The 17,796-nt window shown below is 46.0% G+C and overlaps 1 protein-coding gene across 1 annotated transcript in view; it reads right to left on the reverse strand.

Moving 5' to 3' along the window:
• CNGB1 (cyclic nucleotide gated channel subunit beta 1) overlaps positions 1-3,603 on the reverse strand; it is a 34,889-nt gene extending 31,286 nt beyond the window's left edge. The window contains exon 1 of the mRNA XM_075009121.1: positions 3,372-3,603. Coding sequence (XP_074865222.1) covers positions 3,372-3,603 — 232 coding nt within the window. The remainder of the gene's footprint in view (positions 1-3,371) is intronic.
• Positions 3,604-17,796: the final 14,193 nt, after the last annotated feature.

Genomic DNA, 17,796 nt, shown 5'->3' on the forward strand with positions numbered 1-17,796 from the left:
GTAAAACACCTCTCTACAATCACTTGTGACCTGTGTCACTGCTCAAAGTCAAAACTGGTCATCCACTCACGTCCATCTATGCTGTCTCCAGGCCTTAGTCAGGCAGTTTTGTATTAATATTGCTAGCACATGTGGTATTGTTCAGCTTTGGAAAGAAACTGAGAGCCAAAGTTCAAAGTTAATGTCCACCCTGAAAAGGGGAAAAACAGGGCAGATCCTCAGCTGATATAAATCAACTGACCTACAAAAGCTGAAGATCAGACGCAGTAAGCCTCAGACCATGAGTGTGATGACTCATGTGCTTCTCTTATGCTCTCATAACTTGAGAATAATGTTGTCTTTTAAATGCTCTGAACAGATTGCAGTCACTCATTTCCACAGTATGGGAAAAAGTCTGGTGAGATGACAAAAGTTTTCAGCATCAAAAACCTCCAGCTTGGTAAAGTCCCTCTCTCTCCTGCATACACACCCCAAGTAACGTTTCCTAAAGGGTGTTACAATAGAATTCAAGTCATTCAAGTTTTGGTTCATACTGAAGATGTCAGACTGCACGAGTGCTTGCTTTTACACAAAATAAGACATTATTTAATAACAACTGGGAGGTTCTCAAATCAACCTGGCAGCCCTCTCAAAACAGCCAGCCACACACATAGATGGGGTGTGCAGCTGACCCCCAGGTCCCACTCTCCATGTCTGGCCTGCCAAAACTCTGGTGGCTCCTCTCGGCACTTGGGGCTGGAAATCAGGATGGATCCAAGTTTTGTCGGGGGGGGCGGGGTCATGTGTGGGATGGGAGAAAGGGGTGGGTTCCCTCGAGGGCTCCAGGAAATGGGCTGGACCGAGGCTCACCAGGCAGGTTAAGACCCTTTTTGTAGCATGTATGATTGCCTGTCCTATGGACGGGTGGCATGGGTATGCAGTCAATGCAAGGAGCTCCTGGCCACCAGAGACCGCGTGTGGGCTTTGGAGGCCGGGGTGGCTGAATTGGAGGAGCTAAAGGAGGCAGAGAGGTACATAGACAAGGCGTTCTGGGACACTGTAGAACTCTCCCTGAGGGTGAAAGACTCAGGGAAGGAGAACATTCAACTGGAGCAGAGGGAAGCCATCCCTTAGTTGGGACCCTCCTTCCAGATGATGTCATGGTGACCTCTTGCACTGAGGCTACCTCTCCAGAGGAGGTAACTTCACCCACTGGGAAAAGGTAGGTAATGGGGGATTCAATTTTTAGAAACACAGACAGCTGGATTTGTGCTGACTGGGAGAACCGTATGGTGACGTACCTGCCTGGTGCAAAGGTTGCGGATCTCTCAAGATATCTAGATAGACTTACAGGTGGTGTTGGAAAGGAACCAGTGGTCACAGTACATGTAGGTACCAATGACACAGGGAAGGATAGGAAAGAGATTCTGGAGGCCAACTTTAGGCTGCTAGGAAAGAGGTTGAAATCCAGGACATCTATGGTAGAGTTCTCTGAAATGCTTCCAGTTCCATGCGCACGGTCAGACAGGCAGAACTTCAGAGTCTCACTGTGTGGTTGAGCTGATGGTGTAGGAAGGAGGGGTTTAGATTAATTAAGACCTGGGGAAACTTTTGGGGAAGGGGGAGCGTATTCAGGAAGGATAGGCTCCACCTGAACCAAGATGGAACCAGGCTGCTGGCACTTAACATTAAAAGGTCGTAGAGCGGTTTTGAAACTGAGGGCCGGGAGAAACCCGACAGGTGCTGAGGAGCACATAGATTGGAGAGAGACATATCTGAGAGGAGGGCCTATTAATAGAGATTCTCTATGCTCTAGTAAGGAGGAGAAGATCAAAGATGATCAAACATGAGTAAGATCAGATGAGAAACACTCAAATGAAAGAGAGTCGGGAAATGGGAGCAGATAAATGTTTAAAGTGTTTACACACAAATGCTAGAAAGCGAAATACTAAGATGGGTGAAGTAGAGCGCCTCATATTTAAAAAGGATATTGATATAATAGGCATCACAGAAACTTGGTGGAATGAGGACAATCAATGGGGCACAATTATATCAGGGTACAACATATATCAGAAGGACAAAACAGGTCGTGCTGGTGAGGGAGTGGTACTACACGTGAATGAAAACGTAGAATCAAATGAAGTAAAAATCTTAAATGAACCAAAAGGTTCCACAGAATCTCTACGGGTGTAATTCCATGCACTAATAACAAGACTATAGGAGTAGGGATATATTACTGACCACCTAACCAGGATAGCTATAATGACTATGAAATGCTAAGGGAGATTAGAGAGGCATTCAAAGGATCACTTGATGATTTCCTGTTTGGTTCCCTCCCTCTGCGACACCTGGCATTGGCCACTATCACAAGACAGGACACTGGGCTTGATGGATCTTTGGTCTGACCCCGTGTGGCTGTTCTTAAGATCTTACGTTGGTTGGGGGTGACCAGGTGGCATTTCTGTGTGTTTCCTAAGAGGTGGCAACCCTTCCCTCATCATGGTACCTAAAATCGCAGCCAGCAAGTCCTTGCAACTTTACAAAGGGTGAAAATTCATTGTTGCGTCGGCACATGCACCATTATGCTCAATGCATGGCTTTCCGCCCAGGGTTCAGTGTCACCTGGTAAGCACATCAGAGAGTATCCCATAGGCAAACAAACCTCTCCATTGTTCACTGGAGAAGAGATTCAGCTAGAAGAGACAAAGCAAGCAAAACACAAGACACACCATGCACCAAACACTACCGAGTCTTCAAAGGCCACGAAGAGAAGATTTTGCCACCCTTACCTACGCAGAGTGGTGAATTTTAATGCCGTTCTATGACACACGCCAAAAGTAGTTCCATTAGTTTCATGGGGGCTGTTGGTGGAGTTTGCTAACGTTTGAAACAAGAGTGGCAAAACCTGGTGCTCTTATTGTGAAACAGCCCCACCAAAGCACAATTAACACTTCAGGACTAAGCTACTTACACCTGCGGACAACAAAACACAACACCTTCTTCCCATCCATTTGTTCTCCCTAAGCACATAGGTGTACAGGTGAGTGCCAGAAGGTGTCATGAGCCTTGAAGATTGAATCCTTTAACTGTGGATTTGCCTTTGAGATTTTTGAGCCGTGAGAAGGGGAGCAGTGGTTTTTTTATGCTGTTTTTTTCTCTCTTAAACAATCTGAACATCTTTTAAAGTTCTTTGTTGGGTCAATTTGAGAACAGAGTAATAACGATACATTGGTATCAAGACAAAATTATTCCGCTCTAGAAATAACGACTATCATGACATTGCAATGTGGAACCTTTTAAAAGAAAAAAACAGCACCAGAAAAGACAGAGAGAGGTAAAAGCCCTTGCCCAAAGCCATGCAAGCACACGAGAGAAGTCATCTTCTATACTACCTAAAGGAGGAGACGAGGACTGTTCCTCATTCAAAAAACTGGGATTCACCACCCCAGACTTTTGCCTTCTGGAGCTGAGGATGGGGGTGTGGGAGGCAGTGGAAGACTGGTAGCTGGGAACATTGGGTAGCTGCTCTACTGTGCCTTGGGAAGAAGGGGAGGCGCTCCTGCGGTCAAGCGGCTGATCATGCACCAGGTGAGCTAACTCAACGTCTTTGGTTTGCTTGGACATGATGCTAGGAGGCTAGGCGCGTCAAGCAAAGGACTGGGCGTCTGAAGCTGCAACAAGAAACACAGAGTCACGTGAGACAGTGTTGTGCTACTGCCAGATGAGCCGTTTCCTTCAAAAAACAAAATACAGCATTGGTGGTGCTTTTGGTTGTTGTGCTCACCAGGCGAAAGCTAATAGCCCTGGTTAGTCAGGAATCGAGCAGCCATGTGTCATACAGCTCTCCCTTCCACATCTTAACAAATGGGCCTCTGTCCTGATGTTCAGCACCTGGCGTTACTTCACTCTGAACAGAGACTGACGGCCACGACACAATCGCAATGGCAAACGTCTGCCGAAGAACTAAACGGTCACCGTGAAACATCTGCCATTTGAGTCAAGCAACCGTGCCCACGAGCGAAAGGGGCAATTAACCCTTTGCACGGCCCGTTGTTTTCACTTTATGGCCTTTCCTGATCGAACACCTCTCACTTATGAATTGCCCGAAATAGGAAACGCCCAAACTATTCCAAGTCCCAGTGGAATGTGAGCTGTTTCAGCCTGAAGCGAAAACCGTCCTATTCCCTCTTTCTATCCATGTGAAATGGATCTGTATCACAAATTAAAAGTACTGTTAAGGATCAAACATTCAAAGATATCTATACATTCTAGGTGCCTGCTTTCCGGAGCCCACCAAAGAGACACCAGAGGTCTGCTACAACAGCCAAGCACGTGAAAAATCAGGCCTTAGCCACTTCGCAGCGCACACGCCAGAGCCCAAGTAACTGGAATTAAATGCTTTTGAAGAGTAGGCTCTCTCCCTGTTCTTGCTGCATTGACAGTAAAATGCCGGAAAGAGCAGGGTCCTTCCCCGCTCTTGGAAACGTAGCGTTGTCTATAAGGTAAAATGATGGGAGTCACAGCCCAATTTGCTAGGGTGTCCTTCTCCTGTACCATCACAGCATAACGGTAACCATCCGCAATGCTGATACCACTTTTCGGTTCTCTGGTCTTTTCGTACAATGGGCAATGGCCAGCCACGATCATCTGTCAATGCAATACAATGCATTTTTATGCAGCCCCTTATTTCCTAGAGAAAACAAGGGAGCTGAGAAAAAGCCTTTTTTCCTTCTCCGTGTCTACTTCAGCAGAAGGAGAAGTTCTTATTTCACAGCAGGGATTACCTAATCAACAAGATTAAGTGCTGTGTAACTACCAGGCTCTGCTATCTGGGTATACTCCTTTAGGATGAGTTCAGCAAGTAACAGCCTGCAGAAGCAGGCCCCTCGCGCAGAAAAATCACTTGGTTTGTTTCTGTCAAGTAAGAACTTGGACGGCTGAGTTCCCTCCAGGCAAAAGGATAACAGGGACTAACGGGCAATGCTGGAACCACAGCCACGGGGCTCTAAGAATTATCCACATGGTAGTTTCTCGAAAAAAATTAAATCACTGCAAATAGAGAGCTACGTTCTCGGCTACGCTGAGCTTCCGCAAGACTGGGGGAATAACAGAACAGGTTGCAGATGACCGATTCTCCGCCCTTCCCCAGGGCAGACTAAGGCAGCCTGGGGGCTGCTTTTACCAGCCTGCCAGGTCAGGAGAGTAAGAGCACAGCATGTTAGTCAGGAGCGTTTGCTATCTCAGATGGAACCCCTGGGCTAGGATCTGTGCAGGCCTTATTCCAGCTCTGCGCCCAGCAAAGTCGAGCCCCTGCTGTTAGAATCCTTAGAAGGAGAGAGAAAGCCACATTTCCTCCCATTTAGGCTGCTGGAGCAGTGTAAAGCCATCTAAGGCCAGGTCTACGCTCAGGATTAAAGTCAATTGTAGATGCACAATTCTAGTTACAGCAATTCCATAGCTAGAATCGACCTATCTGGCCACCCTCACAGAGGGAGGTCACCAGGAGAAACGCTCCCAAAAGCCTCCCTTACTCCTCTCAGTATCGAGGTTGACAGCCGACCCCAGAGCGCTCAACTTCACACATCCGAGTAGGTGGGCAAAATCGAACCCTGGAAGATCAACCCCAACCAGGTCGATCTTCAGCATCGTAAAGACACATCCCCAGTGGAGGAGAGCATTTGGCTCACGAGTCACTTACTGGTTAATCGCTATTGTTTTGAATTCAGATTGTTACTTCTTTCATGGCGAAAGAGGGCTAAGGGGAATTATCTCGAGGCTATCCCGTGGGGCGGGGGGGGCGGGGATTTCACTGAAATGCAGGCGCCTGTGAACTTTTTAAAGCTCCCAATGCCAGGTTCATGTGAAGTTGAGCAGCACAGAAGGGCTTGTGAACTTCAACCTCAGAAAAGACATTCCTGCTGAACAGCAACATTGCAATCGAATTGTAATGTGGTTCTGTCCGATGTAGTTGCAAGAATACACACTTGGCAGTTTAAAAACACTCTCAAAAAAGTAATAAGGACAAGGGGACAAATCACCCTCAGGTGCCAGCACTGAACTCAAAGGTGTTACACCAAGAATTAGCTTGACGCAGTGCATCTAAGCCAGTCTAACAAACCAAGTTCTACTCTAATTTTTATTATCAAACTATTATCTCCTAAGATGTTAAATTAAAATGCATTTTTATGTCGCCACTTATTTCCCAGATAAAGCAAGGGAGCTGAGAAAAAGCTTTTTTTACCTTCTCCATGTCTCCTTCAGCAGAAGGAGAAGTTCTTATTTCACAGCAGGGATTACCTAATCAACAAGATTAAGTGATGTGAAACTACCAGTCTTTGCTATCTGGGTATACTCCTACAGGATGCTTTGAACTAGCAACAGCCTACAGAAGCAGGCCCCTCAATGCAGAAGAAGCACTTGGTTTGTTTCTGTCAAATAAGAATGTAGAAGGCTGAGGCCATAGGTTTTTTATTTCCATCCAACCTCTCACTGCCATTTTCTGGCTATATAATTTCATACCATTCTGCATTATATACGTGGAGAAGATCTACTGCGATAGAAGGACAACAACTGGGGAACTCCTGGAATCAGCCAGAAGTTTTGTCCCGACAGAGAAGGAAATGGAGGAGACTTGTAGGAGACCTTTCCTCCACTTGGAGTACAAGAGTTCAAGTCAAGTAAGCCTGCATTATATACTGTACCTTCAGCATCAGTTCCGGCAATTGCACCTTTCTCCTCGTCGACCTTCACAAAAGAAACAAACATCCCGTTCCATTACGAAAAAAGAGAAACAGAAAAACACCCCTTGATCTATACAAAGGGTTGGATTTAATGCAGTTTTAGCAGCAAAGTGAGGGCTAATATCGCTAGACTATGTTGACAAGTTCCCCTGCATCGCGGGGAAAAAGACAGAGGAGGTCTGTATCATCAGTACATTATCTGTAGGCTCCTTTCAGAGCATTCATTCATTTTAGGGCAAAAAGTGTCTTCTGGGAGGTCATGACAATTATTTTTTTAGTCATAGAATCTTAGAATACCAGGACTGGAAGGGACCTTGAGAAGTCAGCGAGTCCAGCCTCCTGCCCTCATGGCAGGACCAAGTACTGTCTAGACCATCCCTGATAGACATTTATCTAACCTGTTCTTAAATATCTCCAGTGATGGAGAGTCCACAACCTCCCCAGGCAATTTATTCCAGCGTTTGACCACCCTGACAGTTAGGCACATTTTCCTAATGTCCAACCTGAACTTCCCTCGTTGCAGTTGAAGTCCATTGCTTCTTGTTCTATCCTCAGAGGCCAAGAAGAACAAGGTTTTTCCCTCCTCCTTATGATATCCTTTTAGATACCTGAAAACCGCTGTCATGTCCCCTCTCAATCTTCTCTTTTCCAAACTAAACAAGCCCAATTCTTTCAGCCTTTCTTCATAGGTTGTGTTCTCTAGACCTTTGGTCGTTCTTGTTGCTCTTTTCTGGACCCTCTCCAATTTCTCCACATCTTTCTTGAAATGCGGCACCCAGAACTGGACACAACACTCCAGCTGAGGCCTAACCAGCGCAGAGTGGAGCAGAAGAATGACTTCTCGTGTCTTTTTCTTTTCCATTTTTTTAAAATACTGCACAGATTGCACCTCTGAAATCCAACACTCTCTGGTCTGCCAGGACCATGGATGTTGCCAGACCAGAGAGCCCAGCAGCCAGAACAGGACGGGGGAGCCCCTGTGAGGAGCAGCAGCCCAGCAGCAGAGGGGGAGCTGCAGCTGCTGGGGCTGGAAAGCTGCGGCCTGGGAGTGGTTGGGGAGCCACATGGCCAGGGAACTGGTGAACAGCAGCCCGGCTCCCAGGTCTTCCATGGAAACTGCAGCATGACTTTAGTTAGCCAGACAATCACTTATCATGGGGGCAGCCAACTTTCCCACGGTCCCATAAAGTTTGTTTCCAGCCGCCCGTCCTGGCTCCCAGCGTTCTGTGCTGTTCTTTAGCTGTAATTTACCCCCAAATGTCTTCCAAGAGCCCAGCAAACAGTGGGAGTGTTGGTAATGTGCTGGACAACACTAATCTCCCGTTGCCAGCAAATTCTGTCCCCCAGCACCATGAGGGTGTTGGCTGAGAGTGTTTCAACCTGTGCTTGTCGCCCTTGAACACCTAAACTGCAAGAACTCCAAGCAGCTTTGTACCTGTGGCAAAGGGCCCTTCAGAGCTGTCGGCTGATTCTCTTCTACCTGCTCCAAACCCAGTTCAATGGCTGTAAAGGCGTCCAGCTCGCCGCTGTGAGCAACGAAAGGAGGGTAAGGCCGGGTTCAATGGAATACAGGTGAAAATCACTGCAATCAGAACAGGAGTTTCCAACCATTTCTAACCCCGGGCATCTTACAGACAAGGAACAGCGAGGGGTGGGAGGGGGCTGTACATGTCATTCATGAAAAGGTCTCCGAGTGTCTGATTACAATACCTTTGCTTCATAGATTACCGAGTCTAGGCCATTTGCAGATTAATGAGAATATACATAGATGGGGGTTGAAGGGAGAGAGTCTTAATAATGGTTGTTATATGAGACCACGATCCTCTTGGCCATTTGAAAAGCCTGCTCTCAAGAAAATAGATATTGACTATTCCAAAAGGCTGACAAAAGCACCTTTACCGTGGCACTGACCTGCAGCATTTAAGTAGAAATAGACAGTTATTTAAGTAGAAATAGACAAATACCGACTGTTATCTGTGTGATGAAAATGGGCAGGACGGTGGAACAAGGGGCATTCTCTTAATGCTGAAAACAAAAGGAAGAGGGAGGCCTGGTGAAAACAGTCTAAAACGTACAGCTCATGTGCAGAAAAGTAAAGCTAAAGCCACCAAATAACAGCAGAGAACCCAATCTGCCGATGGGAACAACTGTGTGACGTTATCTAAATGCCTCCTTTCCACATCTGAATGATAAATAGAGCACAGAATGTTCATATTCTGTTCCAAAACGGCCAACGTGAGTGTGGAAATACAGAATCTGGTGTGTCCTACGCTGTCATCCATAACAGACAAATGCAACCCAGAGGATTAACCGTATTAGTTGAATGTGCCTGATACATTTTAATTAAAAAAAAACCCTCAAGTGCATGTGGTTGGTGATCATCTTCTCTCAGTGATTCCATAGTTTTACTCAAAATCTCCCCAAAATCATTGTGTTGGCTGTTGCAGTTGTGGTTTTGTTTGGGGGTTAATTTTGGAGGGGAAAATCAGGATAATTAAACAAATAAATGAAAAAATAGATCAATATGTGAAAATTGAAAAGCCTGCGTCACCACGTATGGAGCAGATCCTTAATTTTGACGATGTATACCTTACACCTGCATCTAGTTGTTACCATACACAAGTTCTGCTTTCATTTGGCTTGATTAAAAATTGCTCAAAATCTAGTCCCAAACCTTTTGAACGTGCCTTAGAAACACTCTCAGCCTCTCTCTTTTCCAGTAAAAATCCAAATGCACCAAAACATAAAAAACTGGCAATCAGAACCGAAATATACTTTTTTCAAATAACCAGTAATAGAGGATTTCACCAGCATGCAAAGTTCACTAAATTACAACGCAGCCATTACCAAAAAAACATGTTTGATTAAATAATAACCAAAACATTTAAAGTTTAGAGATTGAACACTAGTGTATTTCAGTTTCCGGGTAAACAAAATCAAGGGGTTTTAGTTTTTTAACTAAAAAGCAGAGTATAGTATTATAGCAGTAGTATACAAGCTAATAAAACTCCAAAATGTTTGCCCCATGTGGAATCAAAACAAACCACACAGCTAAGCAAAGTAGCTTTCTAATGCACCCCTTCCAACGTAACATCTATAAAGCATGTGGACACATCAACCATTTTCTACAAAAGGCAAACAATTTTAAAATTCACCTACTTGTATTAAATTGCATTTGTGGCTCTAAAACATAGTCCCATCTTTAAATCCAGCTCCACAACAGACATAAAAATCCTGAATGCATTTTATTAACATATTATGTTTAGAAATTATCTGAAACTTCTTCAAAAGAGAGAGAATCAAAAATCTTTGTTTTGCTTTTGATGTCTCCAGATAAACTGCAAATCCTATTTCCTATCTCCTCCCGCAAAACCCCATCTGGGAGGGGGCAACAGTTGAGGGACCAAATGGCTGCAGTTGCTAGGAGAAGCTGAGCAGTTACTATGGAGGAGAACATGTTGCTAGGAAACACTTGCTGGTTACTAGGTACCACACATCAGCCTGTGAATAAGCCACATTAGCAAAAGCTTCCTTTCCAGGCTGAGCTTTATCTATGATCTCTGTAAACAGTGCTGTCTTATACATAGGACCACAAGGGACCACAAGAGATCATCCAGGCCAGTCCTCTGCACTGAGGGAGGTCTAAGTATCATCTACCCTGACAGGTGTTTGTCTAACCTGTCCCTAAAAACTACCACTGATGGAGATTCCACAGCCGCCCTCAGCAATTTATTCCAGTGCTTATCCTGACAGTTAGACACATGGGCATGACTTGCAAAGAGCCCATCACTTGCCTTCAGAAAGGACACAAAGATGCAGAACATTTGACCTGAACTCCAACCACACGCAGATTAACCTGAAGGTTAAGTTCTGCTTTTGCAAACCTGCAGTGACTCACATGAATTCTCTTTGTTGCTCCAAACTTTCTGACTCATCCAGACATACGCAATGGCCATGTCTACACTACACAACTAACTTCGAAGTTGAGTGTCTACACACACCCTACTTCACTACTGTATTCCTGGGAATGGAGCAAGGACTTCGACGTTGGGCTCCCGACGTTGAAGTTAACTTTGAAGGAAGGGAGAATGTGTGTAGCCTCTCTGCTGCCTCCTTCAAAGTAGTGCCTAACTTCAAAGTTAGTTCCTAGTTTGGACACAGCCAATGATTTTCTTCTCTCTGCAACATTTGCAGGAAGTTGTCAGGAGTCACCTTATCCTGCAATCTCTGTTTCCTTCTCCTCATTACCATTTTGGGAACATGATGTTTGCAACCTTGGAAAAACAAGATCCTCTTGTATTAATTGCTTCATACATATTTGGAGCCTTTAGGTGCAAATGGAAAAGCCTTAGGCTATAAAAATATTGGCACTTCTACATACAAAACTCTGCAATAATCTTCAGTTCTCCTTTGGGAAGAGGCAAGAAGGTGGAGCTGCCTAATGCCACTAAAGAAATATCTGGAGACATTGGTGGTGTTTCCCAGACCTTCATCATTTGGGGGTTCTTGGGGGATGAAGAGAAGAGAACGCAGGGTACTGCTGAAGAATGGAGTAAAACTTTTATAAAACAGAGAAATACAGCCCTAGGGTGTATCTACACAGCATAGGTATTCTGGAATTATTATTCCAAAATAGGCTGTTCCAGAACAATGTGTCCACACAACAGGGAAGCCCCGGAATAAGCAAAACTTATTCCAACAGAGATTAGAGCCCCTAAAAGCACTGCTTCCACGGGCTGTAATCCAAAATACTTAGTCTCCACAGCAGCCTTATTTCAGAATAATCTTTTCCAGAATATCGTATTTTGAAATAATTCCTCTTTTCTGCCTATGCAGCCCCTATTCTGAAATATATATAGGGGGTATTCATCATCCAATAAGGTTTTTACCAAACTGAAAATAATCCTTCCACTATTTCAAAACAATTTTGAAATCGTGCGTGTTGCGCAGACGCTTGCAAAGTTATTGCGAAGTATAACGGCCACTATTTCGAAATAGCTTTTCTGCATAGACGTACCCCTAGCCTCTAAAAATTCTACTTGCTGTACAGGAAGAGTGTCGTTTTTATAAGAGCTCATTGTTCATGGAATACCCCCTCTAGTGCAGGAAATCCACTCCTAGGCCATGTAAAATGTTAAGCTTCCAGGACTGCACATTAGAAAAAAAATTGTGCAATACACATTCAAAACAAATCCATAACTACATGTTCAGCACGGTGGAAGGAAACACCGCTAACAGCAAGTGAATGAATGGAATTCTGGGGCTCACTTTGCATTAGCACCATAATTTCTTGTAAGGAAAGCTCATTGTAGACGATTAGGGTTGGAAGAGGTCTCAGGAGGTGGTCTAGTCCAACCCCCTTCTCAAAGAAGGACCAACCCCAACTAAATCATCCTGTGCAGTGGTTTGGCAATGAGGAGGAATGCAAAAAATCTATCAAGAATTGTGGCCTTCAGGTTACAGTTTGGCACACAGAATTCAATCTCTCATTTCTGAGCTAGCAGAGAAAATAGGTGGTTCTAGGAACACAGGAACTGTTTAACCACGTACCAGTTTCATCACCACCTTCCTCTGGAACCCCCACTCATGCATCTGACAAAGCGGGTCTTTGCTCACAAAAGCTGATGCTCCCAAATATCTGGTAGTCTAGAAGGTGCCACAGGACTTCTTGTTGTTCTTGGATATACAGACTAACTCAGCTACCCCTCTGATACTTCTCTTCCCTCTGTGGTCCCATTGACATCACAGTGCAGACTTAATGACCCATTATGAGGGTTTTACACCTGTTACTGGCTACTACCAGCGAGGTAGTGGACTGGGTGGCTCATTGGTCTGAGTTAGTGCAGGATGAGAACACCTTCAGAACACTGTTAGAGGGTATCCCGGCTCCCAGGCTGGCATGCCCTGTCCATGAAGAATGTGAACCAAGTTAGCAAGAAGGCCTCTGAGGAGACAGAGCCTCCCACTCCCTGCAGAGCAGGCTGCTGAGTGGCTTCGCTGCACCTCCTTTTAGCCACTTGTTTGAAGGCAACATGGAAAAGTTAACCCCTCTTATGTATGGGTGCTGATATCTGCTGGCCAGCCAGGCTCATTTCACTTGTCTTCCCTTTCCTGGGGATAGCCAAGAGTGGTAACTCATTGATATCCCATGAAATATATTCCAGGCCAAGCTTCTTACTCAAAGCGTTCCCTCCACGGAGCTGACCTCTTCTGCAGCATTAAATCACATGGCATAGGAGAATGGATTTCCTTTCATTCTCGTGCAGCACAGGCTACAATTTGAAGTCATATTACAGATGTGTTTATTCCTGGAAAAACATTGCCTAAGTAGTGAATCTCTTGCTGCACGAGGCCACTTCCTGCTTGGATTTTCTATTCTGCAGTGAGGTTTTATTGAAAAACCCAAAACTCAGCACTTGCAATTACTGAAGATTTTCTCACCACCTGCAAGCAAATACTGTTGTTTTTTTTTAATGCCAAGGTGCTCGCACAATATGCCGCAACCTCCATGGAAATGTTTCCAGTGGGACAATACTATTGACGATCTTTCAGATGTCCATCACACTGGTTTAACTCTATCAAGTCTTTCCAGCAGATCTATAGGCTGGTGCCTCCCACAATCTGAGGGTGTGTCTTCAGTACGTGGAAGGCTGACCTGACTTGGGGTCGATCTGCCAGAATTTGATTTCATGCACCTATTAAGGACACAGGTAATCAAACTATTGGGGGTCGACAGTCAACCCCTATACTCCACAATATCACAAAGAGGTCAGTGACAGAGTTTCTCCTGTTGACTTCCCTCCGTGAGGATGGCTGGGTAAATTGATTGTCGATAAGTCGATTCTAGCTATGCCACTGCCGTATCTGCAATTGACTTTAATGTCTAGTGTAGGCCTGGCGTCAGGAAAAGATCAGTTAAGTAACTCTATAGTTACACGATAACATAAGGCTCTGAGTCTGCTCCCCCTGAAGCCAATGACAAGCCTGGCAATGACTTCAGTGTTACAAGATCAGATCCAGGCACAGTTTTTGGGAGAGACTAGATGAACTATGTATGGAGAAGTGGCCAGGAATTACCAATTTTAACAGTAACTGTTTTTTAAAACAAGAATGTTAGAAGGGAGCTAAACCCTCAAGCTTCGGGGCACGAGCCAGTCTCTAACGATGGGAGGTTAGGAAGAAACTTTCCCAGGGGGTAGGCTGTCTCATAACTCCCTACTTCAGTTTGTTGCATCTTTCGCTGAAGCAGCTAGCGTTGGGACACGTCAGAGGCAGATGTCAGACGACAGCTCGAACCTCTCAAATCTGGACCTCTCTTGTCCGGCAACCTCCGTAATCCGGCATTGTGTTAGTTAGATGGATCGTGGGTGTGGCCAAGTTTCCCCACGGTCCCATAAAGGTTGTTGACAGCCACCAGTCCTGGCTCTCTGTATTCTGTGCTGTTATTTAGCTGTAATTTACCCCTAGATGTCTTCTAAGAGCCCAGTCAGCTGTGGAAGTGCCGATAATGCTGCTAGACAATATTGACCTCCCGTGGTCTGGCAGATCTCTTGTTTGGCACCGGTCAGGTCCTGAGGGGGTCAGATTACAGAGGTTCGACCTGTATCTGAACCACCGCTCTGATCCAGTCTGGCGTTTCCTATGAAATCCCAATGAAATCAAAAGAAGTGTCAATTGCTTGTGGTAGTAGCTTTGGAGGGTTGCAGTGTATATCGCTTTTCGAGACTCATGTAAATTACCATCTGCCGACTAACTCACACAACATTTTCAATGGGCATAATGAAAAAGACACATGTGGATGATACTCAACCCTCAAACTCCACACTAAGTACTACTTAGGGCTGGTCTACACTAGGCAGATAAGTCAATTGTAGATACGCAATACTAGCTCCAGCAATTACGTAGCTAGAACTGACTTATCTGCAGTTGACTTACCTGGCTGCCGTAACTGAGGAAGTTCGATGGGGGGAAACATCTCTCATTGACTTCCCTTGCTCCTGGCAATACTGAGGAGTACAGTGGTTGACTGATGACCCAAGAGAGCTCGATTTTTCATGTCTATATCAGGCCTGCGGAATTAAGCTCAACCCTCAACAGGTCAATCTTCCGCATAGTCTCACTCTCAGTTCTTTAAAATACAACAGACCCTTCCAATATCGACCTTCTTCGCCTACCTCTTTTCTTCTTCCTGTCTTGCCTGTCTGTCTGCACGGCTGTGAGGAGCATACGCTGTCAGTTCAGCCTCATTGGCCCAGTGCACCACTTCTTCTTGAGCTGCTTTATCCCAGTTAGCATCTGCCTCGTCCACCACGAGAGCCGCCTGCCCCTCGGGAAGGATACAGACTGAAATGGGAAGGGTGGAGGAAGTAGTGAAGTGAAGGTAGCAAGTTTTCTAAGAATGTATCCACTCCATAATATTTTTCACGTCGAATGTAATATAAATATTTCTAAGCAGAGAGGTATTTAAATATGCCAGAATGCGGAAAATGTAGATCAAGATTTGAATCATTTGCAGCCAAACCTGAGCCATGACAGATGTTAGTTTTGTGCAGTTTTCCCGACAGAAGAAGTTCAGAGATTCCACAATGGGTGCAGGCAGGTCAAAATTAGAATCAGTCCTATCTATAAGAAATAGCTTTCTCTGTACTCAGATGCCAGCTCTTGGGCCAGATCAGCAACAAGTGTAAACTGGTACAGATCTGTTGGTGTCACACGGATCTACACCAGCTGAGGAGCTGGCCCACATGTCTTTGGGTCCTCATCTGATTCTTCTAGCAAAAATATGCAGTGGTTGGGAAAGACCCAGGGAGTCTTAAGCCGTGTCTACACGTGCACGCTACTTCGAAGTAGCGGCACTAACTTTGAAATAGCGCCCGTCACGGCTACACGCGTCGGGCGCTATTTCGATGTTAACATCGACGTTAAGCAGCGAGACGTCGAAGCCGCTAACCCCATGAGGGGATAGGAATAGCGCCCTACTTCGATGTTCAACTTCGAAGTACGGACCGTGTAGTCGTTGCGCGTCCCGCAACATCGAAATTGCGGGGTCCTCCATGGCGACCATCAGCTGAGGGGTTGAGAGACGCTCTCTCTCCAGCCCCTGTGGGGCTCTATGGTCACCGTGTGCAGCCCAGGGCTTCTGGCTGCTGCTGCTGCAGCTGGGGATCCATGCTGCATGCACAGGGTCTGCAACCAGTTGTCGGCTCTGTGGATCTTGTGTTGTTTAGTGCAACTGTGTCTGGGAGGGGCCCTTTAAGGGAGCGGCTTGCTGTTGAGTCCGCCCTGTGACCCTGTCTGCAGCTGTGCCTGGCACCCTTATTTCGATGTGTGCTACTGTGGCGTGTAGACGTTCCCTCGCAGCGCCTATTTCGATGTGGTGCTGCGCAACGTCGATGTTGAACGTCAACGTTGCCAGCCCTGGAGGACGTGTAGATGTTATTCATCGAAATAACCTATTTCGATGTAGCGTTGACGTGTAGACGTAGCCTTACTCTCTTGCACTCTACTGCAAACAGCGGTCAGAATCCCCTCTTCACACACACTGGTGAAACTCACCCACTGCAGACACACGACTCCCTTCCCTTGCACACTGGTTTACAGGGACTTATGGGACCATACCAGTGGTGGGCAACAGGCAGCCCCTCAGGGTTCTCCGTGTGGGGCGTGAGACATTTTGTGGCTCATGCCACACTTCCAGATTCTGCTGGTTTCTGTCCATGTAGCTTTTTCCCTACCAGTATTGCTGGAGTGACACGCGTAAAGCCAGGGAGCATGACGTGAGGGGCGTGCTGGTTGCACACACCCTGGGCTGTGAGAACGGTCTGCTCCCTCTGCATCCAAACAGAGGCCTCCCATGGCTCACTCGGCACATCCTGCAAATTCAAGCTATGCAAGCACAGTTAGCAACGCCACCCCAGGCCAAGACAACATCTCGGATACAAATCCTCCTGCGTCCACCCATTGCTGAAGCATGCCCTGCACTCGTAGGGTCATTGCCTGTAATCTCAGCTAGCAGAACGCCTCCGGGGGGACAGCGCATCTCCTGCTGAAGTCAGAGCTATCCCCAAGTTTTAGTTACCCTGCACTATGACGCTGTGTGCTGCACACAGGAACTAGCTTTCACATCCCAGCCATTTCCCAACCCTGCAGAGAAGTAATACGAGACCATCTAATGGCCTTTTATGGCCGTACGTTCTATGAATTCATACATCATGCCATGCTTCTCAAAGGGCTAGTGGGCCAACTCCCTGAGGAAAGCAGAATATGGGTCTGATACAAAGCACTCTGGAGCCAATGAGATTCTTTCCATTACCCTTAGCCAGCAATGGGTCAGGCCTCTGTTGTCCGTCATATCTTACATACTTGCTAGACGCCTGCGAGAAAATGAAGAAGCGGAAATAACACTATCAAGACCCTATAGAATCATAGAACCAGAAGGGACCTAAAGAGGCTATCAAGTCCAGTCCCCTGCCCTCACAGCAGGACCAGGCGCCATCTAGATCATCCCAGTGAGATATTTATCTCACTTGCTCTTAAATATCTCCAGCGGTGGAGATTCACAACCTCCCCAGGCAATTTGTTCCAGTGGTTAACCACCCTGACCATTAGGAAATTTTTCCTAATGTCCAGCCTAAACCTCCCTGGCTGCAGTTTAAGCCCATTGTGCCTTGTCCGGTCCTCAGAGGCCCAGGAGAACCACTTTTCTCCTTACTCCTTGTAACACCCTTTTAGTTACTTGAAAACTGCTATCACATTCCCCCCTCAGTCTTCTCTTTTCCAAACTAAACCAACCCAATTCGTTTGATCACTCATAACTCATGTTCTCCACAACTTTATTCATTTTAGTTGCTCTTCTCTGGACCCTTCTCAATTTCACCATGTTTCCTAAAATGTGGTGCCCAGAACTGGACACACGACTCCAGTTGAGGCCCAATTAGTGCAGAGAGAGCAAGAAGAATGACTTCTCGTGTCTTGCTCACAACACTCCTGTTAATGCACCCCAGAATCGCGTTTGCTTTTTGTGCAACAGCATCACCCTGGTGACTCATACTCAGCTTGTGGTCCACTCTGACCCCTC

Source organism: Carettochelys insculpta, chromosome 14, assembly GCF_033958435.1.
Source record: "Carettochelys insculpta isolate YL-2023 chromosome 14, ASM3395843v1, whole genome shotgun sequence".
NCBI lineage: Eukaryota > Metazoa > Chordata > Testudines > Carettochelyidae > Carettochelys > Carettochelys insculpta.